Genomic DNA, 23,506 nt, shown 5'->3' with positions numbered 1-23,506 from the left:
AGAGTAATACTTATTTTTCCTGGTATATTATAATTATTCCCAATTGCGTATAGCGCTTGTCCATATCCATTTTCTTCCTCAATCCCGTTATTCTATTTCAGCTTTTCTTTCCGTTGAAGGTACCATAGGCGGAGTTAATAGTACATGAGGGTATATCCCTTTTGGGAAAGTTTACTGTAGCCGCATATGTATATCCCATATTTACCGCGCAATATTCATTTTACATAATTGACGCCCAATGTCATGAAGTAAAAAAGAGGGGAAAATCCCAAAGTAGCACGAATCATGATTTATTTCCCCCAGCAATGGGCGAAGCGGTCGAAGTATCAACTCCCGACCCCTGAAGCTTCGCCCTCTTCGCCCTCCGTTTCATCTCCCGTTTCGATAATGGCGCTTGGAGCTCAGCATTCGAGTCCGTCTCCGTATCAGCCTTCCTTTTCACCCCATTCGTATTCTTTGTCGCCTCATCCCTCTTGCACTTACTCTTATCCTTATTCTTAACACCATCCCTTTCCTTCTCCTTCTCCCGCTCCCCACCGTAAACCACATCCACAATCCCCCTCCAACTCCTCCTCTTAATTCCCGCCAACGCCACGACCTTCCGCGCTTCATCGCACAGCGCCTCCTTCCCCCTCTCCTGTGTCAACCCCCACACACACGCCAAATTAACCACATCAAACGGCGCCCGAACCCCTAACGCCCTCCTCGCCTCGCTCGAAATAATGATCCCCCGCCCGCGTGTCGCGCGAATCAGCGAAGCGGCATTCCCGATGAGATTCCTGCGCGCTTCAGCGCCGCTACCAGTTACGCCGGGGCCGTAGCAGATTTCAAAGCGCACGCCGCGGACGATGGCGGCGGAGAGAGTTTTGAATTTGAAGTGGAAAGGGAGCCGGGAGGAGAGGTCGAGGGAGATTATATCGCAGTCCAGGCTGTTGCAGGCGAGGGAGAGGCATTTTTCGTTAAGGGGCCGTAGGGCGATGAGCGAGTAGAGTTGTGAGAGCGGGGTGAGGCGCTGGTTTTGGGAGGGGTCGGAGACGGTGATGGTGATGCGGGATAGGAGCGTGAGGGATTTGGGTGGATTTGGCGGTGGGGCGGGTGGGGAGAGGTCAGACGGGAGCTTTCCAGATATGGATTGGGAGAGAGCAATGGTTGCGTAGCCAACTGTAGAGCAAATGGAGGCGGGAGTGAGCATGGAATATATACACATGCAGAGGAAGAGAGAGACTCCTATGGTTTGACTTACGTTCAGAGAGAAAGGCGAGGGTGTTGGCGATTTCAGGGTCGTTGGGCTGCGTGTACGGGACATTAAGATCATAGAACATGATGGCAGTGCTGGGCCATCCAGCCTACCCTTCTCCTTGTTATCGCAATGTATTCATGGATTATTGGACGTGGCATGGATTAGTTATATCTTTAAAATACCATCAACTTCAGCCTTGACATTGAGGACAAAATAAATGTCAAGTAACAAGTTTGGCTAGTTAGTTAACTTGAGGGCTTCAAAAAAAACAATAATAATAATAATAATAATAATAATCTTTGGGACGATCGCTAACTAACTCATCCAAAACTTTTCTGGCCCAATCGGCTCTCCCAACACAACATTACATAATCATCGCCCAATGTTTGATCCGAACAAAATGGCGCTAGTCCATTCTAGTGCTAGTTATCTGGGTCGTTGCATTAGCCTTTTTTCGCGGGGTTTTCCATGGCCAAAAACATGTGACTTGCGACTTGCGAGAGGTGGTGGTTGTCGCACCTGGGTCAGATTTATTTAGTTTTGCATATCACGTTCGGTGCGAACAGCCACTTCTTGCCTCCCGTGAAGTATATCAACCATACCACCCTCCTGCTTGACGCTTGGCTCTCCCTCAGCTACGGCGTCGGGCGACGGCGCGTTCGCCGCCTTTGCATTCGTACCCTTCATCCCTTTTGTTTTGTTTCCCTTTCCTTCCCGCTTCGCAAAAAAATCCATCTGTGGGCCGCGTTCTTTGGGAGAAGCCAGAATCGGCCACCCGACATCATGGCGCGAGTGTATGCGGATGTCAATCAGCAGATGCCCAAGTCGTATTGGGATTATGACAGTGTCAACATATCCTGGGGCGTGTTGGAGAACTATGAGGTTGTGAGGAAAATCGGTATGTGTTCAGCCCCAGCAGGATGACACGCAAACATTCCCCCTCGGACAGAGTCGATGAGAAGTCACATTTGAGGGTATTTAGATTTTGAAACAAACGGAGAGATTGTAAATTGCTAATGCTTCTTGTGTTGCTTCACTGAACAGGGCGGGGGAAATATTCGGAGGTTTTCGAAGGGATAAATGTGGTTAACTACCAGAAATGTGTTATCAAGGTGTTGAAGCCAGTAAAGAAGAAGAAAATCAAAAGAGAGATCAAGATCTTACAAAATCTCTCCGGCGGTCCCAATGTGGTTGCTCTGTTGGATGTCGTCCGCGACAGTCAGAGCAAAACCCCCAGCTTGGTTTTCGAATACGTAAATAACACCGACTTCCGAACACTATACCCTCGATTCGTCGACTATGATGTAAGATACTACATTTTCGAGCTTCTGAAGGCCTTGGACTTCTGCCACAGCAAAGGAATAATGCATCGCGATGTGAAACCCCACAATGTCATGATAGATCATGAACGACGAAAAGTACGCCTTGTTCCTCCTACTCCCCCCAAACCCCATGAAACTATATGCTGACCATTCTCCTTTTCACCTGCAGCTGCGACTCATTGATTGGGGTTTGGCCGAATTCTATCACCAGGGAATGGAGTACAATGTCCGTGTCGCGTCGCGGTACTTCAAGGGACCAGAACTCCTCGTAGACTTCCAGGAATACGACTATTCTCTTGACATGTGGTCACTAGGGGCCATGTTTGCGTCGATGATATTCCGAAAAGAGCCATTTTTCCATGGCAACAGCAACTCGGACCAACTGGTTAAAATCGCCAAGGTGTTGGGTACCGATGAGCTATATGAATACCTCGAGAAATACGATATAGAGCTGGACCCGCAGTACGACGAAATCCTTTCAAACTTCTCCAAGAAAAGCTGGCATTCGTTTATCAACGCCGAGAACCAAAGATTCGTCAGCAACGAGGCCATAGATTTCTTAGATAAATTGCTCAGATATGACCATGCCGTACGTTAATCTTTTCCGTTTATATATGGTTTAAGTCCCCTCAATTTTACTGTTAGCTAATTTGGCCTCCCAGGACCGTCTTACCGCCCAAGAAGCAATGGCTCATCCCTATTTCGCCCCTGTTCGCGCTGCTGCTGCCCAATCACTCCAGAACAGCGGAACAGCTTCTCACTCCTGACCCATCTCATCTTCCTATCCAATGTCCCGCATGCCTTGATGCCTTGTTTATGCACCACCTCCCCAGGTTACTCCTTTTTCAACATTTTCTCAATCATCCGTTTTCATAAGTCCCTAACCCCTGTCACCGATCCCAGTTTTACTTCTCCCTACGGCTCAATCCTCAGCATGGAAACGGATAATGAAGGACGGGTTCATGGCGCCTCGCGACGTTACTTGTGAGCTTTTCCTTGCTGCATGGCCATTCAACACATACATAACGAAAAATTGCTTATGAAACCTGTTATTTCTGCATTTTCTTCATTTCTTATGTCGCTCTCCTTTTTTTATGGTCAGGTATAGCGCAGGGTTTTTGAAATGTCTTTTTCCCCCTTTTTTTTTTCTTACCTTTTTTTCTAATTTCAATGTACCATGTGTAGCTAGAGAAGCAATACAACTACTTACACCTGTAGCCTTCCTCCCCCCCCCCCCCCAAAAAAAAAAAAAAAAATGGGGGTCCTGCCCTGAGATAGTGACACGTGACGTAGAGTTTGACTCATCACGAACCCAAAAAAGAATTCAATCTCGATCCGAAAACTTTCAGCATGAGTTACAACCGCATATAATCCCTCCACATTCACGCTGACTGTTCTTATTAATCACTCTATCACGAAAAATTTTATCCCTTTCTTGAGATAGCCGAATTGTGCATCACCCTCAATTCCTCCCGATCTTCCCCTCCTGCAGCTCCAACATACTACTCCGACGATTAGTAACTACGCGCTTTGCGCGATGGGTAATTGCTCCAACAAGACCAAGATCAATATCATTTAGTATGGCGTCCAATAAGGCACAGCAGCCTCCTGGTATGTGCGCAATACGAAACGGTGTTGTCCTTCTTCGTCCTGATTTCGCAATACTGATTGTCTTGGCATTTGGTTGCTTTTAGCTCCGGAGCAAGCAACAACCACAACCCTTCCAACGGAGAATGAGGCTGTGAATAATGTCGCGATTGGGGCTCAGCAGGGTCAAAAAGAGAAATCAGAGAGAGATTGTAGGTCTTCCTTTTAATATTAGAACGAAATGTCTTGGGCATACAATTCGCGACAGCTGGTTGGGATCATTGCTCTTTTACGGGTATCTCCCATTATTGATTGTCGAGTGGAGAAATTGGTTAACTTATATTTCTGATATGCAGATGAGAAGGAGCGGAAGAAGGCAGATAAAATGAAGAAATTCGCTGAAAAGAAGGCTAAAAGCGGATCTGCTGCTGCACCTGCTGCGCCCAAAAATTCCGAAAAGAAAGTCCCCAAAGTCGAGAAGGAAAAGAATGCTGACGCCTATGATCCTCCAACCATTGAGGCTGGGAAATATGAATGGTGGGAGAAGCAGGGGTTCTTCAAACCTGAATTTGAACCAGATGGGAATGTCAAGGAAAAGGGGAAATTCGTCATTCCCATTCCGCCTCCCAATGTTACGGGGGACCTACATATGGGCCACGGTTTGACCAATGCACTTCAAGATACCATGATCCGCTGGCAAAGAATGAAAGGAAAAACAGTATTATGGCTTCCAGGTTACGATCATGCAGGGATATCGACACAAAGTGTCGTGGAAAAGATTCTGTGGAAGACTGAAGGAAAGTCTCGCCATGATGTTGGTAGAGAGGTTATGACGAATATGATCTGGGACTGGACGCATAAATACCATGATAGTATTACCACCACCTTGAAGAGGTTGGGGGGTTCTTTTGATTGGACTAGAGAAGCCTTCACAATGGATGAGAATCTTTCGGCTGCGGTGACGGAAACGTTCGTTCGACTCCATGAAGAGGGGATCATATACCGCGAAAACCGTCTCGTCAACTGGTGCGTGGCTTTGAATACCTCGCTGTCAAACCTTGAGGTTGAAAATAAGGACCTCGAAGGCCGAACACTACTTGAAGTGCCAGGATACCAGAGGAAGGTCGAGTTTGGCGTCTTGACCCATTTCTTGTATCCGATTGATGGCACGGATGAATCCATCCAGGTTGCAACCACACGACCAGAGACCATGCTTGGTGATACTGGTATCGCAGTCCATCCTGATGACAAACGATATCAGAAATACATTGGCAAATTTGCTAGACATCCATTCATGGATAGATTGCTCCCAATTTTTGCTGATAACAAAGTTGATCCTGAATTCGGTACTGGCGCTGTCAAAATTACACCAGCACATGACTTCAACGATTTCATCCGCGGAAAAGATAACAACCTGGAATTCATTTCTATTATGAATGATGATGGTACTTTCAATGCCAATGCTGGTCCCTTTGCAGGCGTGAAGCGGTTTGACGCACGGTACCAAGTCATTGAAGCATTGAAGGAGAAGGGTCTATATGTCAAATGGGAGAACAATCCAATGAAGGTGCCCATTTGCACCAAATCGAACGATGTCATTGAGCCAATTTTGAAGCCGCAATGGTGGATGAGCATGAAGGACCTTGCTGAGCCAGCAATTAAAGCTGTCGAGAACGGTGAAATAATAATCCGCCCTGAGACTGCTGAGAAGAGTTATTTCCGCTGGATGAACAATATTAATGACTGGTGTCTGTCCCGGCAGCTCTGGTGGGGTCATCAAGCTCCCGCTTACTTCGTTCAGATTGAGGGAGAGCACGGTGATGACAGTGATGGCAATCTATGGGTGGTTGGTCGCACTGAAGCTGAAGCTCAAAAGAAAGCGGAAGCGAAATTCCCTGGGAAGAAGTTCACTCTTAAGAGAGACCCTGATGTGCTAGATACGTGGTTCTCCTCTGGACTTTGGCCATTTTCCACTTTGGGTTGGCCGAAGAACACCCCTGACTTTGAAAAGCTCTACCCGACCTCCGTGTTGGAGACTGGTTGGGATATTCTCTTCTTCTGGGTTGCCAGGATGATTATGCTTGGAATCAAAATGACGGGCAAGGTCCCTTTCACCGAAGTTTACTGCCACTCTTTAATTCGAGACTCTGAAGGGAGAAAAATGTCGAAGTCACTGGGCAACGTGATTAACCCCATCGATGTTATCGAGGGCATTAAATTGCAGGACCTGCATAAGAAACTGAAGCACGGCAATCTGGCCGAGAAAGAGATTGCCATGGCCACTAAATACCAGAAAAAGGCATTCCCCAAGGGGATTCCAGAATGTGGCACTGATGCTCTGCGGTTTGCTCTTGTCACCTATACAACCGGTGGTAAGTTTAGTTTCTACACGTGAAGAGTCAAAAGAATAACCTAACGTTTTTCTTTATTCCTAAGGTGGCGATATCAATTTTGATATCCAGGTAATCCACGGCTACCGTAGGTTCTGCAACAAGATCTACCAAGCAACAAGATATGTCCTCGGCAAACTTGGAGATGATTTCAAACCCCAAGCCAGCCCCACCAAGACGGGTAAAGAGTCTCTTTCAGAGCGTTGGATCCTGCACAAATTCAACAAAGCCGCAAAAGTCGCCAACGAGAGTCTAGAAAGCCGGGATTTCTCTGTTGCGGCATCAACCCTATACCAATACTGGTACAGCCAGCTTTGCGACGTCTTCATCGAGAACTCTAAATCCCTTCTCCAACCTGATGTCCCCGCTGAAGTCCAACAATCGGCTAAGGAGACTCTGTACACTGCTCTTGAGGGCGCATTGACCTTGATACATCCCACCATGCCCTTCATCACTGAGGAGCTCTGGCAGCGCCTGCCTCGCCGCCCCGGTGACAAGACATCGTCAATCATGAAAGCGGCGTACCCCGAATATAACCAAGCATTCGATGACGTAGCAGCCGAAACTGCCTATGAACTTATCCTGGCCACATCCAAGACCATACGCAGTATCTTTTCCGAGTACGAAATCAAGACCAAGAGCGACATCAAGATCCAGACCTATGACTCGACAAGTTTTAGGACCGTCTCGGGTGAAGTTCATCTCATCAAATCCCTGGGCGGTAAATACGTTGGAGACATCACTGTTCTTGATCCGGAGAATAAGACTTCCCCTCCCGGCTGCGTGCTCTCTGTGGTGAGCGCGCAGGCCGCCGTCTACCTCCCGGTCTCCGACGAAGTGCGCCTGGAGCAGGAAGAGAAAGCTAAAATGAATCTTGCCAAGGCGCAGGAGGTTGTTAAGCGGCAGTTGGGGATTATGTGTTCAGCAGGATGGAAGGAGAAAGTTAAGCCGGAAGTTAGGGAGTTGGAGGAGAAGAAATTGAAGGATGCGGAGAGTGAGGCAGCGAGGCTTGAAGAGCATATTAGGGATCTGGAGAAGTTGAAGATTTGATATTAGATCTTTGTTATATGCAGATGATGGCCAGAAGGGTTAAGAAGGGAATGAAGGAAGACGCTGAAAAGATCTAATGGTATTTAGATGGTTTTTGGTAGAATTCTTAAGTCGTTTCTCTCATGTGTCACTTCAAAGTTTCTCTCAAATGCTTGCCTTTTTCCTCCAATTCTCTGAACCCTCGCGTACGCTTAACCCATATACCGTGCTCCAATATATCAATTTTACATGAGGCAAACGGCTCCGCCCATCAGGTCATGAGAACCCTTATCACGTCTAATCGATCGAAGATCGATCAACGTAGGGACCGTTTCACCATCAGATATAGTCGCGCCACCTTATACTGCTGGGTGAAAATCTCAGACTCAAATAAACGTTTCAATGAGATGAGGGGAATTGGAGCCTACGGGCTCACTCATTTTGCCTTTGGAACCTTGGGACATGGGGTCGTCTACCGCGCCTAGACTGCTGCGCCTAAGTCAGCTCCCTACGAATCCCCGTTTAACCTCCCAGTCTTGTGACAAACACGACGAGGGAAACATTCTTGGGTGGAACTTCTTCAGGAGAAGGTGAAGCTGTTTCACAACATGCCAAAGAAGGCCATCCACATATCATTCAAGAATGCCCCTCCACCCATGCAAAGATTCAAAACTTGATGCTTTGTTACCAAGCCAAGAAAAACCGGTTTTCTCGTGCTCCAGGTCTCTCAGGTGGATAGGGGTGTGGATGGCTATCTAACAGGGAAATGGATGAGCAGTATATATATTCTATCCCCACTGCTTCTCCATTCTCAAAAATCTCCTATTGTTTTCTGTTGCCTCCAGGTTACTGTCTCCATGCATTCAGAGTATTGCAATAATGGGTTTGTATAACCTTGACCAGTTCTTATACCACCTGCTGTTCAACTGTATATGAGACAGTTATTCTATCAGAACTAGCAGATTTGTCACACAGCTTTCTTTTCTCAAAGGACTCAGCACAAACTCTATCGTTGTATTATCTACCCATGCCGTATTCTACAATGACCAAACGTCAGAAACGTATCCCCCGTTAAAGGACAAAAAGAAAAAGGAGATGCTGACTTCATGATTTGTTCTATTCTTAAATGTGACGGTACTTATCCTACCACCGCAAAACTGCTTATGCTGTGGATCTGTTTCTATTTTCATCTGCAGTCTCATTAACTAAGATGACTCTGGTGCGGAGCTGTCCATTACTAGAGGCGGGTATGCCTTTCATTGTCCTTGTTACTCTTGAAAGAGCTAATGGTTAAGCTCTCCGCTCCTTGTTCTATTCGATACCTCTAAACTTTTTGAAACTGCCTCAAATGGCTCTCTGCGTTGTTCATTCGAGCTTCGTTTGTTATTCTTATTAACTTACAAAGCTGACCTCTACCAGCATTTACATCTTTCTTGCGGATCTTATCTTCCTGACGGGTTCTTCCCTACGAAACATTCTCACCAACAAGCTCTGCAGCTTCATTTTTGCGATATTTGACCCCGAGTCGGCTTACATATAACGTATAGGTAGCTGAAGAAATTCATCTCACCACCGTACACAACGCGATTTTCCACCGTCCTTGCTAGATAGACACCGTTAGGCCAACACCATTGAACGATGTGCCGCTGGTCCACAGTCATATATTCCTGTAGACACCGCTCTGTCCCCGTCCGTGTGGAGGATGAAAGTTGCGAATGCAGTGCACAATGTCCATACAATGACACAGCTTCAGATTTCCCAGTCTCGTATCAATGTTGTTTTTGCAATCCATGGAATGGGCCATCCACTGATGCAACGGCAACGAAGCCAGCCCCAACCAGAAGACGGAGAAGGATACCCACAGGAAAGCGAACCATTAGACGAGGCACATCATCCATACATCGAATCAAGGAGAAGAGGCCGGGAACGATAGCATGTGACAGAAGTGATTATACGATGACAATTATGAGGGAAAACTCCCGTAAAAACACTACCAAAACTGCAACAAGCCCCAATACCACCGATGGCAATGGAAATTGTGGGGGTTCCAAGGAGAATGATCCAGCACGGAGAGGAGGCGGGCGGCGGCGGCGACGATGTCGACGACGATCTCGAAAAACTGAGCTGGGCAGTTTTCGACGAAGGCGAAATAGATTTTATTGGCTGACTGGTGCTTTGAAGGAAGGCGTGGCTATTTAAGAGGCTTATTTACACGGTGAAGAGAAAGGATCAGTGGGCAGCAAATGGAGAATGGAGAATTCGCGATGATTCTGATTTTCTTTTTACTAATTTATATATATATATATATATATATATATATATTTATATTCATCATGAGCTTGATGTTGGCCTTTGTTGTTTCTTTTTGAATCCATATACACGTTGCATTTTATTTCCATATAATGGTGAATCTTTCAACTATCATGATATCTGTTCTGTTATAATTTCTTAACTAATTCACTTTATCTATTTCTGGTAAATGTGTTTAACTTATATATATTTATATTAATATTATATACTGCTATTTTATCACTATCTACTTTAGTATGTTGTAATTTGATAAGAAGAATTTATGATATAATAATTTCAGTACTAATGTCATGCACAGTTATAACTAGAAATGCTGAAGCTGAAGAGATATTTTCTAACTATATCTTGTATCATTAACTTAAAGCTTAAGAAAATTTACCACTATAAATTTAACACTATAATATATATATATTAATAAATAAATAGTTATTAAAAGTTACTTATAAAGATTTATTTTATTATTTATAAATTATAGAATATATAATATAAATATTTATAATTTGTAAAAATAATAACTAATAAAAAAGCTAATGTGACGGCGCCTGGCTACTTGCGCTATGACGGCGTATGGCTACTGGCTACGGAGACTGGCATCGTCCGAAGAGCAACTACGGCAGCCTATAGTGACATTTGGGTCAAATGGGTTTTTTTGATGGTTTTTATACTAGTGTTACCATGAACACGCACCAATCATATTCATTTAATTTGTAATCAAATAGAGCTTGTTGATTATAGCTCCTCTGTGTAAGAAAATTTTGTGATCAAGGCACACTAACTCTATTGATTACATGAGTGACAAGAATAGGGGTGAGAATAGGGGTAAGAATAGGGGTAAGAATAGGGGCAAGAATAGATCTGTGAGAAATAAGACTTATTATGAGAATAATAGCTAGCAAAATAATTCTTCACATTAGTATCAATCTTTACAGCGCATACTAAAATCTATCAAACATTCTACTAATCACCCTCAACTCTGAGGTCAAAAGAATCTATCAATCATTCTATCAATCACTCTCGACGCTGATGCCGAAATCTTGTCCCATTTGCAGGTGGGTCAAGATAGTTTGATTGTGTTTCAATTTCATCAGAATGACTCTTTTCCATCTCTGTCACAGTGTTTTCCATCTCCTTCTTTATATTTTCCTCCTCTGTCTCTGATTCCAGCTTCTCCCACTTGAACAATAGATCCTTTTCAAGCTTCATTGTCTTCAATTCATTAACTTTGTCTTCAGATTTTGTAGGGATTGGGGACGGCCGTCTTCGTTGGATAAGATTTAGAATGGGTAAATCAACTGAGAAAGCACGTTCGCGTTTGATCACTGATACGGAGGTATTCTCTTCTTTGACTTTGATATCTGGTGATTTGACTTTGATATTCTTTGGTTCCGACAGTTGTTCGATGGGGTGATTGGACTCATCATAGGTAACAAGACAAATGTGAATAATTGTAGTTGTTGAGGTTGATGAGTGCACTTTCTTAAATGAACTCAATAACTTTTCCAAATCCAACATCCAAACATCAGGAGTGAGCATAACTGCACCATCCTTTCCTGTAACTGAGGCAGAAATGAATACATCAACTGGAGAAACAACTGTAAGAATATTCTTCCAGGCTGTATCAAGTCTGGCAGTGATGATTTCTAGAAAATCCTCCATTGTGAAAAACACACAATCTGAGTAGATTTCATTTTGAATTTTTCGAATTGACTCCCAGTTATAGTGTGTTTGTAGTTTGGCATCATTGTATTCACACTTCCAAATATGAATAAGAATTTTGTAGGATTTTTGCAAGGAGGATAGTTGATTCAGCTCAGGTTTGATCGCAGGTTCTTTTATAGGTGATGTACGTTGAACTGGTGTACCAGCATTGGGGGTCATTTGTTAAACTTTTTGTGTTTTTTGAATGGCCAGTTGACGTGCTCGTTGAGGAGGTCCAGGATCAAGAATTGTGGCAGAGAGTGACGGTGTCAGAGCTGGAGGACTGGGACTATCTTCAATGACAATGATTTCATCATTTATTGAAGAGATGATGGAGGATTTTGGTGTGGATGGATTGGCTTTGCCACAATAAGGACAGGCAGCTTCACTATTACAGTGTGCTTCATGAGAAAATCCAGGACAATTGGGGCAGAATGGTGTCCACATAGTGAAGTAAATCAAGATGATAATAAACAACAAAGAGAAGAACAGGAAAATTTGAGTGTGTGTATATATATATCTGTTTTTGAGGGTAAGAGAGTGAGAGATTGTGTGTGTGTGTGTGTGTGTGGATTTCGGTAACCTGATTAGTATAATGATTAGTATAATAGCTAACTGCTTTGGGAGTGTTAGACATGATGAGTAATATTATAAAATATCTTCAAAGAGTTAGTTACAGTGTACACACTACAGAATATTTCTGTATCAATTAAGAAAATTGTTTATTGATATATATTTTAATACTGTCAATAACTTTAGATTGGAATATATAACTATATATGATTATAATTTTCAAGTTATAGAGTGTTTGAGTATATGAATACATATATTCTGTGTGTCCGGTGTACATACATTGTATATATATATATATATATATCTAGTTCAAAATTCATGTAGCACTACAATATAAAATTTATAGAATAATTGTTATAGTAACAAACTTAAAAAGTATATTCTTGAGAATATTAGTAGAATACTTAGTAGAATACTTAGTAGAATACTTATTCATATTCAATCTAATTACATCTGTGATACATCTGGCTTAACATATATACAGCGAGAAAGGCAATACGATCAGATAATTTATTGGTGTGATATAGACCTGTATGACTGAGATTCAGAAAATAGCGCTGAGAGAAGATTAGCATAAAGATTAGTATAATAATTAGTAGAAAGAATATGGAATTTCATACTCTCCAGTAATTTGCCAACTGTTTTGCAAGTTGTCCCCACCAAGATTCAATTCGTTGATTTAGTGTACTTGTTCCAAATCGATAGCACTCATTCAAAGAAGTATTTGAATCAGTTGCTTGATGTAGTTTGAGTTGTGCAGCTGCAATCATTGAAGTTTCGGTTCCTCTATCTGAACGAATAACCTGAGGAAAAGTATCGGTTGCTTGTAGAACATCAAGAAATTGTCGAAGAACAGAAACAGCAGTACGGTTTGTGATTCCAATATATATCCACACTATATATCGAGAATATGCATCAATTGCTGCATAGATTTCGATTCCCCAATGTTGAAGCTTGCAATAACCATCAATAGACCAAAGATAATTTGGTCCGGGAACAATGTAGGATCCTCGGTGACGTTGGAGATCATTTAGCCGACGTGTAATTCCATCTGGATCGAGAAGCCGAACTGTTTTGAATAGACGATCTCTGATTTTATTAGTATTATACTAATCATTATATTAATCAAAACATACCGTGAAATGCTATGCCCCTGCTGCCTAAAATGGGTGTACAGATGTCCTCTTCCAAAACCCTGAATAAATCCACTGTCAAGCTCTTTCTGTACAGTAGATATAAGCTCTTTCTGCATCTCATCACTCTCATAGTCATCTCTTCGCTGATGAAGTTTCAATTGCTGCCGAATTTGACGAAGCTCACGTATAGAGAGTTGAGACTCAGGATGCTTTTGTTGAATAACTGATAGAATATCAGCATCCTGCAAGCCTCGTGAAAACAATTCTTGAATAAGATTGTGAATTGATTCATCAGCTTCCCATTTCTTGGTTTTTCTAACATTCCATTTTCGAAGACAACGAACAAGAGTTGATCGACTAACTTCAAGATTATGATCTCGTTTCAATTGAGAGATAATATCTTGTTGAGTTAGATTGTGTTGATGAAGATTAATAATAAGATCTTTGTGAGAAAGAAGATATGAATAACCAGATGGAGGCATTTTAAAAGAAAGTGAAAGAAAAAGTATTCATCATTCTAAAATAAAGAAATAAAGAAAGAAAGAAAGAAAGAATGAATGAATGAAAAATTGATAATATTATAACATCATAAAAAAAGTAAATAAGAAAATCAAAACAAACAGATAATGTACTAAACTAACTAAGTTAGCTTGCTTTAATATAAAAAAAATTTTCAACAAAAAACAGATTAGTAGAATGATTGCTATAATCATAAAAACAAAAAAAAAAAAAATCAACTTTCAGACTTAAAAAGCATGCACTCATCCGGGCTCCATCTCATTTGCATAAATTCCTCTGGAGTCATTTCCTCTTTCAAGGCTCTATGAGCCTGTTTACGAGCATCAATATCCTTTTCTGAATCTTCAGTCTTTTGCTCACTCCACCATCTCTTTGCCAAATTTGAGTCAATTTGTTCTGCACAAAGCAGCATTTTCAAAACAGAAAGCTCCTGATTTGAAATTTTTTTTAAAAATCGATGATGACTGGCAGTATTGTTGAAAGAATGATGTCGGAATTTTTGAAAAAGAGAATTGCTGATATCTTTCCATGAGAGAATCCACTGCTTGTATAAAACAGCAGCAAGACTTCCTCCTTTTTTCATCAGTTTCACCCCTTCCTCATACGCAGCCCGGGAATCTTCCTCAGTTGGCATATTTTCTTTACCAAACCGTTTTTCATCTTCCAGCCGCCATTTCACTTCTTGCATGGTGTCCTCAGAATCTAACAAATGATTCCATGCGGCAAGCCTGTGATAAATCATTAGAATGATTAATATAATGATTAGTAGAATATAGAACTTACTTTTCACTTGGTTTTGAGATATCTTCCTGTCTCTGCTCCAGCATCGATGCTGTAATCCCGGTGCTAAGTCTATATTCTATTAATATTTATATTAACAAGATTTCAAGATTTGTTAACTACCTTTTATTCATGATCTCTGTTCTTTTATCCTCAATCATCTTCTTTTGATCCTCAGTATTTGCCTCTCTGAATGCATCGGTATTTTTCAGCTGTCGAATATGATAATTTACTGCTGCACGATCTGCATTCTTCGCCCGTTCAATAGTGGCCTCCTCCTCATTCATTTTTTCCCTTCGTTTCATTGCTCTTTTTGTGTGAGGGTTAATCGACATTTCTTCTTCAGCTTTTCGTTTCTGGCCAGCTGTGGCTCCAGGCTTTGGTCCGCGGCGTGTCATTTTGATAGGATGAGAAAAAAACTGATCTTGGAAGTGGGAAACAAAGAATCTGGCGCAGGAAATAGTTGATTGATACAATGATTGATAGAATAAAAAGGCAGGCAGGCAGCAGAGCAGAAGTAGTGAGACAGGAGAAAGAAGATTTGAAAGAATTGAAAATCAATGTTGATATTCTTTGTGATGTGTTGTTGTGTTCACTTGATTGCCTATTTGAGCGTGCTTGTGTTGTTGTGTTATTCATCAACTGCACATAACTGCACACATAACCGCACTCTCACTTCAAAGATCTTATCTTTTTGCTCTTTTTCTTTTCCAATCTTTTAATCTTTTCATCCATCTCATTCTACACGCCTCCCCCCCCCCCCCCCCCCCCCCTGCAGAAATTTTTTAAATTATCTTCTTGTTTCAGCAATGTAAGTGAGCTACAGTTCATTTTTATACTAGTTATTATACTAATCAGTAAATAAGCAGCTAGAATCATCAAATCCACGCAAAAATGGCTCGTACCAAAATGACTGCAAGAAAATGTGTTCAACAGAGAGGGGCAAAAAAAAATATAGCCAGCAAGGCAAGAAAGGGGGGAAAGCATCCTCCAGGACAGCATGTGGCTCATGTGAAACCTCGACGTCGCTATCGTCGAAAAGCTGGCAGTAAGTAAAAGTATATTCATAGATTTTTTGAATTTGAATATCTAATTTAATTATTTTAGCCACTGCTCTCCGTGAAATCCGCCGTTATCAGCGTGATGTTGAGCTTCTTATTCACAAGCTCCCATTCCAGCGTCTTGTCCGTGAAATTGCAGCAGATATATATGGTGATCTTCGATTTCAAGCATCTGCAATTCTGGCTTTGCAGGAGGCTGCAGAGGCGGTTTTGATTGATGAATTCACAAGAAATGACTGGATTTTACAAGCTAATCTACTAATCATTATACTAATCAATGAGATGTTAGTGACAAATCTATGCGCCATCCATGCCAAACGTGTTACCATCCAGGAAAGGGATATGAAATTGGTGCAGAGGTTGCGACAAATCATGACAGGCAGTCGCATCCCAGGACGTGGAAATGGTTATTAGTAGTTTTCACTTTTTTCACTTTTTTTGATTTTTCATTTTGATTTTTTGATGATATCCAGGAAAATGATTGTTTTTTGATTGTTTTTTTGATTTGATTTTTTTCTTAGCTTAATCAGAATGAAATGAGATGTTTCTGCAACAGACAAATCCTCATATAAATCTCTATTGGTGAGTGTCTATAAGTGGAATTAAGTAATTACAGTGGAAAAACACAAAAAAACCCATTTGACCCAAATGTCACTATAGGCTGCCGTAGCAACGGTCTAGCAACGGCCCTACGGGGACTGCCTAGCAACGGCATAGCAACCGCTAGTGGAAAGGAGTATATAAGGAGATTCTTCCCCCCGTTTCGTAAATCACATTAGTATTCATTGAGATAGCTTACCTAGTTGGCAATCAAACACCCGTTTATCTGCGCCTAGATTGAAGTCATAACCGCTATTTATATAGAGCTTCTATCAAGCTCTCATTCTTGAGTGAATGTGATGAGATGCCGTCCTACTTGATTGGGGTGGGTAAGGGCGACTTCTAGACATCATTGATGATGTGATTCTCATGGCCTTCTGCAGCAATGATCTATGATACGTCCATCTCATATAAAGGTGGGGAAGTAGGATTATCCCTGAGAGGAGGCAGCGGTGTCAAGAAAGCACCTTAACAAGATCCCATGACAGTATCTTTTTATATTACAGTTAGATCTCAGCTTCAATGTATAAAAATATTTCTACATCTAAAAATTTGAAAAATATCACATTCTCTTACTCTATATCTTCTAAACAGATATTATCAGGTATATAATTTTACCTTTTAATGTAGATATGTATATATTTGTTTGTTTTTTTAAGTAGAACTTTATGAAAAAGTGTTTAATAAGTAAAGAGATGAGCCCCTGAAGACCCCATCTAATATATATCTATTTAGACAAGTTGATCAGTTGCAGAGCTCCCGTAGAGGATGCAGACATCAACTTAAGTTAATCAATCAATCAATCAGTCATTTGATCAATCAAACCAAGAAACTAAAACAAAAAAAACAGAAAAACAAGAAACCTGACGGAGGGAGAATCGCGTTTTCCAAGATATGAATCTCCGCAGATCGTCTCAATTTCATCTTCGAGCATTACTCCCTTCCCGAGCATTAGCATCGGCTGCCAACTTCCTCCAGTAATTCACTCCGGCAGTAAGCGCAACTCTAGGCCGTTGATATCCAACTTCAACAACTGGTCCGATCGTCCGGGAATTTTGTGGCTGCGAAAGAGACGTGGGCTGCGCAAGCTGCCTGCGATTCGGTATTTCACCCAGTTTCGTGCTTCCAGATGATATGGATGACGAGGATGAGACTACTGGACCTGCTCTGGTCGCTGTTCTCCCATGTGGCAGCTGCAGATTCTGTGATAAGGGGACCAGCGGCGAGAGTGGCTGCATCTCCTTCTGGAGCACCCCTGAAACAGTAGATCCTAGTGTCTTTCTACAGTGTAACATTGTTGGGCGAATGGGCGGTGCTGGTCCCCTGGGCTCTGACCTTCCATATTGTCGGAAGGCTAGGTCAGCATTTGGCTGTTGCGCAGGCTGCTGGAGGTGGACAAAAGCCGGGTGGCCTTGGTTATGCTCCATCTCGCATTGTTTTATCTTGTTTGTCAGCTTCTTCGGAGCTTGCTGAGCTGGGTGCTGGCTTATAACTGCTGTTGTCGCTAGGGATATCGAGGAGCCTTTTTTTGACCGAACCCACATGCCCCTGAAAGTTTGGTTGCTAGTCTCCGCTTTTGTTGGTGGTTTCGGCGATGTTCCACCAATAATCTCCTGGCCTCGTGCCCCTGCTACTGACCTTGTCGCGCTTTGAGATCGATTTTTATCACCAGATTTCTTCTCTAGTACCGTATTCCATCTCTGTCGCGACACTGATCTGCTCCGTTGTCTGCCCTTCTGAGTCAAGGGTGTCAACACTGAATTTGGTGCTGGTGTGGATGAATTTAAAAGGCGTTGTCGAAGCTCGTCAAGAGCACGTATTGCATCTACTGCAGCGGAATCAGAGAGGGTAAGTAGGGAACGTCGATCGACAGCTCCTCCACTGATGCGTCCCGGTGCATCGTTGGATAAACATGATGCTATGAGTTTCATTAAACCGGCATTTAGTACTAAAAGCGTATGCGCAAGAGATCCTTGGGCGAGTTCTGGTCAAGATTGATGTTGGCGTATCAGCTTTGCCGAAGTATCAAAAGATGAAAATATTGAGATTTTCAGAGAACGGAACTACGGTGCATACCATCTCCTTTTCTGAATCGTTCACCTAACTGGCGCACGCTCTTCTCATACTCCCCCTTGATTTCAGCGGGGCCACGTTCCAGCGATTCCTCGATTCGAACATCATCGATATCTTCGTTTCGAACAGTAACTTCGACATTGTTTGTATTTCTTCGTTTTTTCTTTTGAGAGCCGTGGGTTTTCTGATCTCGTTTGGCTTTATCCGTTCCTCGTCGCTTCAGCTGTTGCTTTTTTCGCATGTTCTTGAAAAGATCCCTCCCATTGCCAAAGGCAGCCAGGATAGAAGTCACAACTGTAGAGATGTCCATATTTGTCATGTTGGCGGATATTTACGTGCCACTCTGCAGGAATTTAAATAGATCTCCGTTGTCACCTGGCAGGTAGTTAAGGTAATGATACAATTCCACCCCGCTTGGCAGCTGTCAATGACGCGGGGTATAAATGAAGTGGGCATAAACCTCCAGCAATCAAGAAATATCAAAAGTTAGATCCCAATCCGCCGCAAGAAGATATCACAGCGATTCCGAAGCCGAGCTGACCGGGATGAAGACCGGGATGAGGAGACGAGGCGGAGAGGTAACTTTTAGAGAATGTGAACATGACGCAAACAAGGCTACAAATCCCCTCCTCTCGGAAATCGGGACAGTCGACACTCTATCCCTAGAAAATCTGGAGAAAGCCATCATCAGACCCATCCATTCGTTCCAGGCACGGCAGGTAAACGACCTTGACTCTGGAATAAGCCTGGCGCGCTTCGACCGCAGCTAAAATACGTTCACTGAGCCTTAGCTTCGCACAAGTCAACTTTCCGTGGACGCAGTCGAGGTCCAGTGAGATTCTTCTGGCTCTAATTTTCCCTCCCATGGAGCAGCGCCACGTTCTGACAGCTGCCATCCAGTTAGAGCTGAGAAGAGCAAAAGCCCCTTGTTGAGCTTGTCCGGCAGGTCACAGAATTCGAGGCGGCCAACCTATTCCAAGGGAGCCATGTTCAAGACTCGACGGAGCTCATTTCAACTGGTCGATTAGCATTTTAATATTTGTTGTCATTCGCAAGATCAAAGGATGGTGAGCAACTAAGGAGAAACAACAGTTGAATTCTCTCCAGGTGGTTTGCAAGATAACTTCACCGCACAACTGCGAAATTTCAACTCCAGAATTTCTTCCAATAAGCTCTCATCGAATATGACCCCCGCTCACTTGTGACCTGGAACTCAACAACCTCGAATCAGACCAGATGGTTTGAAACCCGCTACAGTCGGGCGTCTGCATGCAGAGTTAGATACGGGATGTTAATTATCACCAAGTAATATTTGTTCGCTTGGACATCCACATATTACATGTTCATTGTATTCCTATGTTTAGTATATCAAGGTCTCCTGAATATTCGAGAAATGAATGAGCCCATCGCAGAGTCCCCATACCTGTTATAGTGCCTTGATTTATTCCATATCAACCGCTCATATCAGCCATTCAGCAATGTTACTGTCGGTCAACCCGGGTACATGCATCAGGAAACGAACTATTCCACTCGACGGACCGGCACAAGAAATACAACTACTTGGACTTCTTGAATTTTGAGAAAATAGAACCACTTTTTTTGAGCTCCTCGTCTTATCCCGGAACTTCTCTCCTTGTTCTGCGTCTGAGATAGGTAACTAATCAGATTTATCACGGCATACGCCCCCCCCCCCCCCCCCAAAACTTTGACAACCTACCCTTTTTCTCCTCCTTGAATATCTGTATCTTGCTTTTCCAGATGCTTTTTCTCTACAATGAAAAATAGAATTCACTTCGTCAAATGTTCCACTTGGCAGACCATTGGAAAACAGGAAATTCATGTTCGTCGAAACGGTTCCTCTTTCTCACATCTTCTGTGACCCTATTACCACTCTCACAGCAGCCTCAAAACTGGAATAGCAGACACTCATGAATATAATGAGGCATACAATCATAGCCCAGCAGGGTAGGGCCCACGTCTTCTCTATTGGAGGCGAGGCTATGTCTTGGCAGGCAAACCTGAAGAATAACAAAAGTAACTCCCTATTTAACATACTTCCTTCAGTTTGCGAATGCCACTCTTAACTGGATAGGTCCATCCACCTCATTCATTCCAGGTTGGGGGAATGCTTGGTTGTTTGCTCACGCCCCCTTATTCTCTTCTCTCGTATGCTTCTCTCACCCGTATTGCACCGTACGACAAATCTCGTGAGAAGAAACGAAAGCTTGAAAGGAAAAGCAGAAGGATATGAGAGAAAGGTTCCGTTTTTGGTTTCCCGATCAAAATAATAATACAAGAATCAAAACTTATGTGCTTTGACAACAAAGTCAGCCAACACGATCTGCGTGACCTGATAAGAACCAGTCCTATTGGAGACAAGCAAAACTCGGAAAAGCAATCTGCAATAAGACTTCATTTCAGCTCATGATATACGATAACCTCCTATTTCCCTCCTACCCTGACCCTCCACTTTCACCAGTCCCCCCAACAAGAACCCTTAACTCTCCATCCATCCAATCTACTGAACTAACTTTAGCCAAAGCAACCATCCACTCCGCATCCGTCTGTACGTCCACCAGTCCTTCCTCCAACCACACCTTAACAGGCAACGCGGGTTCCCCAATAATAGCAGCAGTATCCTGCTGTGCATGCTGGTGGTTATGGTTATGCTGTTGCTGGAACTGCATATGATGCTGGTGGACTTTTTGCAACAGGCTGGCTAAGTCGGGACATTGGTCTGCGGAGACATCGAGGCGGGGAATCAGGCGCTTGATTCGCTTGGTGCTGGGACTTGTGGTGTTTATGTGAATGGTTATCTGGTGGGCGGGAAGCTGGGGGCTGGTGGCGGTGTTTGTGCCTGTAGCTGAGGTGGTTGATGTTGTTGTTGAATGTGTTGAATGTGTCACGGGTTGTTGATGATGTTGATGTTGGCTGAGGAGGGTATCGCGGATGATATGCGATACATCGCGAGTTATTCCCGTCGCACTGGGATAAGGGGATTAGCAAGATATTGATGTATTAATACTCCTCATATCGTTTCGCAATGTAAGACAACAAAAAAAAAAAAAAAAAAAAAAAAATAGAACTCACAAATAATTCTGCGCCGCCAAATCCTCTGTCTGTACTGCGCCCCCTCCCATCCCTACCCTCCATCCAGCCTGCGAAACACTATCCGAAGAAACTATCCGATTGATAGTGCAATTCTCGCATGCCTCATCACACTCCGAGGCATTACCCGAATGGTCAATCTGATAATGGCAATCAACAGCGGCAACAAGTCCCCACCAATCTGCCTGCTGCAACCCGGATATGGAACCCAGATTATCCAATCGATAATCCGTATTATAGCTATCGTATGATCGGGCGATGGAATCCCAATCCGTAGGATAACCTTCCATCAACAGATCCATCAATCCAAGCTCCATCTCCGAACCACCATGGGGATGCTGCTGATGTTGATGCTGGTACTGCTGTGACGAGAATCCATGTTCCGGCGCGATACTCGAATCTCCGGTGTGCCTCTTCTTCTTCTCCTCACCCACTACACCCATGCCCGGACCCCCTTTCCTCGTCTCAATCGCATACTGCCTCTGCCTCTCATTCGTAACCATCCTCCTCAACAACGGCATAACCAATGAAATAATCCTTTGCTCATCCCTCGGCCAAACGAGAGGTGGTCTCGACTTCACCCCCATATCCACTATCCCACCGCCCTCACCAACACTCCCTACACCCATACCAACCCCCTCCCCAAAAAACCTCTCCCCATTCCCCTCCTTGTCCAAAAACTCCCTCACGCAATTCCACAAACGCAGCTTAACCATCTCCGTATCCCCTTTGCCCCTCTGACCCACACAATCCCGCCGTTCAGGATGTGCCTCATCAAGCATATATGCCTTTGCAGCAGCCTGCAAATATAGGAAATTTTCTGGCGACAGTCCCAGCGACGAAAACATCTTCGATATGGGCGGGCGCGTATACTTCTTACTTGTCGTGGAAGGTTGACGGAATAGTGCCGCTGCGGAATGCACACCAGCCGCTCGTGCATCAGAAAGTGCGTGTTGCGGCGGCAACTCTAGGATATCCAGACAATTGCCATCCTCGACAATGACATCGTGACCATCCGTGCCAGAACCATTAGCAGTGCCACCAGCAGCAGCAGCAGCAGCAGCAGCAGCAGCGACAGCAGTGCCATTACCATATTGCACCGTTGCGCCACCAGTCATCGCCGGGTCCACATTAGCAATCGTCCCCGCGCGTTTCCTTTTTTTCGTCGCCGCAGTGGGTTGATGCACCGGACTCCTCCCCACATTCCCATGGCGCAATCGTCTCGTATTATGAGCAGGCGCGCCATTCCCATCCAGCGTCCCCGAACCAGCTCCGGCTCCGGGAATCCCGCCAAAATGGACCTGCCCATTCGCAGTCGGATCGCCCACAAACCCATCATCCAGATGCATGCCAGCGCCCGCTCCATGCCCAGAGCCAGTTGCAGCACCGGGATACCCATCCAGGTGATTCTGCAACACACGTCCATGGCCCATCATGCCAGAATCCCCGTCGTCATTCTGCGCCCAGCCGCCATCTTGTCCCGCAGCAGCTGTGGCGGCCTCGACAAGGCCAGCTAGGTGGTTGTCTGCAGCGTAGCCGGCGGCGGCACTTGCAGCGGCGGCGAGATTGTGTTGTTGTTGTTGTTGTTGTTGTTGTTGTTGCTGCTGCTGCTGTTGGGCGCTGTTTGAGACATGGTGGGCTGGATTATTGTTGTTTGGGTCCAGGTAGTGGTGGTGGTGGTGGTTGAGGTGGCCGTGGGAGAAATCAGGATTTGATTGATGTTGTGATGATTGCTGAGAAGTTGATGTCATTTTTGAAAGAGAGATGTCTTTTTGCAAAACAGGAGAAGGTAGTAGGTGTGATATAATTTGATGTGAGAGAGTGAGGCGAAGTGAGAGAAATTTTAATATATATCTACAGCTGAACAGGACTGAGTGCTTATCTCTAGATAACTATAACAACAGTCAGTCACTACTAGCCACCCTACGACAACACACAGAAAAAAAAAAAATAAGAGATGTGTAAAATAACTCTACCTCAACAAGAAAATTGCACAGTGTTTGCACGTTCTCAAACCTCCCAAAGCAAGCCTTGAGCTTCAGCTTCAAGCTTCAAGCTCTTTAAAAAGGCATCAGAGCTC

General features: G+C 43.7%; 8 protein-coding genes across 8 annotated transcripts; 5 read left to right on the top strand and 3 right to left on the bottom strand.

Annotated features, from left to right (window-relative positions):
* Positions 1-283: 283 nt before the first annotated feature.
* Positions 284-1,322, bottom strand: PAAG_04744 (hypothetical protein; the record flags this gene model as incomplete). Its single annotated transcript, XM_002793169.2, has 2 exons — positions 284-1,161; positions 1,244-1,322. 2 exons carry the CDS (start codon positions 1,320-1,322, stop codon positions 284-286), a joined length of 957 nt encoding a protein of 318 aa, XP_002793215.1.
* A 701-nt stretch (positions 1,323-2,023) lies between these two features.
* PAAG_04743 (casein kinase II subunit alpha) lies at positions 2,024-3,329 on the top strand (the record flags this gene model as incomplete). Its single annotated transcript, XM_002793168.2, has 4 exons — positions 2,024-2,138; positions 2,285-2,658; positions 2,732-3,151; positions 3,225-3,329. 4 exons carry the CDS (start codon positions 2,024-2,026, stop codon positions 3,327-3,329), a joined length of 1,014 nt encoding a protein of 337 aa, XP_002793214.1.
* Positions 3,330-4,142: 813 nt separating this feature from the next.
* On the top strand, positions 4,143-7,589 carry PAAG_04742 (valyl-tRNA synthetase; the record flags this gene model as incomplete). Its single annotated transcript, XM_002793167.1, has 4 exons — positions 4,143-4,173; positions 4,257-4,361; positions 4,506-6,521; positions 6,586-7,589. 4 exons carry the CDS (start codon positions 4,143-4,145, stop codon positions 7,587-7,589), a joined length of 3,156 nt encoding a protein of 1,051 aa, XP_002793213.1.
* A 1,617-nt stretch (positions 7,590-9,206) lies between these two features.
* PAAG_04741 (hypothetical protein) lies at positions 9,207-9,767 on the top strand (the record flags this gene model as incomplete). The annotated part of the gene is made up of 1 exon (XM_015845358.1): positions 9,207-9,767. The coding sequence occupies one exon, from the start codon at positions 9,207-9,209 to the stop codon at positions 9,765-9,767; it is 561 nt and encodes a 186-aa protein (XP_015699584.1).
* Positions 9,768-15,478: 5,711 nt separating this feature from the next.
* Positions 15,479-16,059, top strand: PAAG_04737 (histone H3; the record flags this gene model as incomplete). Its single annotated transcript, XM_015845357.1, has 2 exons — positions 15,479-15,632; positions 15,692-16,059. 2 exons carry the CDS (start codon positions 15,479-15,481, stop codon positions 16,057-16,059), a joined length of 522 nt encoding a protein of 173 aa, XP_015699583.1.
* Positions 16,060-17,165: 1,106 nt separating this feature from the next.
* Positions 17,166-18,637, bottom strand: PAAG_04736 (hypothetical protein; the record flags this gene model as incomplete). The annotated part of the gene is made up of 2 exons (XM_015845356.1): positions 17,166-18,229; positions 18,322-18,637. The coding sequence occupies 2 exons, from the start codon at positions 18,635-18,637 to the stop codon at positions 17,166-17,168; spliced, it is 1,380 nt and encodes a 459-aa protein (XP_015699582.1).
* A 226-nt stretch (positions 18,638-18,863) lies between these two features.
* PAAG_11920 (hypothetical protein) lies at positions 18,864-19,088 on the top strand (the record flags this gene model as incomplete). The annotated part of the gene is made up of 1 exon (XM_015847485.1): positions 18,864-19,088. The coding sequence occupies one exon, from the start codon at positions 18,864-18,866 to the stop codon at positions 19,086-19,088; it is 225 nt and encodes a 74-aa protein (XP_015702875.1).
* Positions 19,089-20,771: 1,683 nt separating this feature from the next.
* On the bottom strand, positions 20,772-23,177 carry PAAG_04735 (hypothetical protein; the record flags this gene model as incomplete). The annotated part of the gene is made up of 2 exons (XM_002793160.2): positions 20,772-21,303; positions 21,409-23,177. 2 exons carry the CDS (start codon positions 23,175-23,177, stop codon positions 20,772-20,774), a joined length of 2,301 nt encoding a protein of 766 aa, XP_002793206.2.
* Between the last annotated feature and the right edge of the window lie 329 nt (positions 23,178-23,506).

Source organism: Paracoccidioides lutzii, assembly GCF_000150705.2.
Source record: "Paracoccidioides lutzii Pb01 unplaced genomic scaffold supercont2.12, whole genome shotgun sequence".
NCBI lineage: Eukaryota > Fungi > Ascomycota > Eurotiomycetes > Onygenales > Ajellomycetaceae > Paracoccidioides > Paracoccidioides lutzii.
The sequence above is the reverse complement of the archived record's forward strand: the minus strand, read 5'-3'. Positions and strand labels throughout refer to the sequence as shown.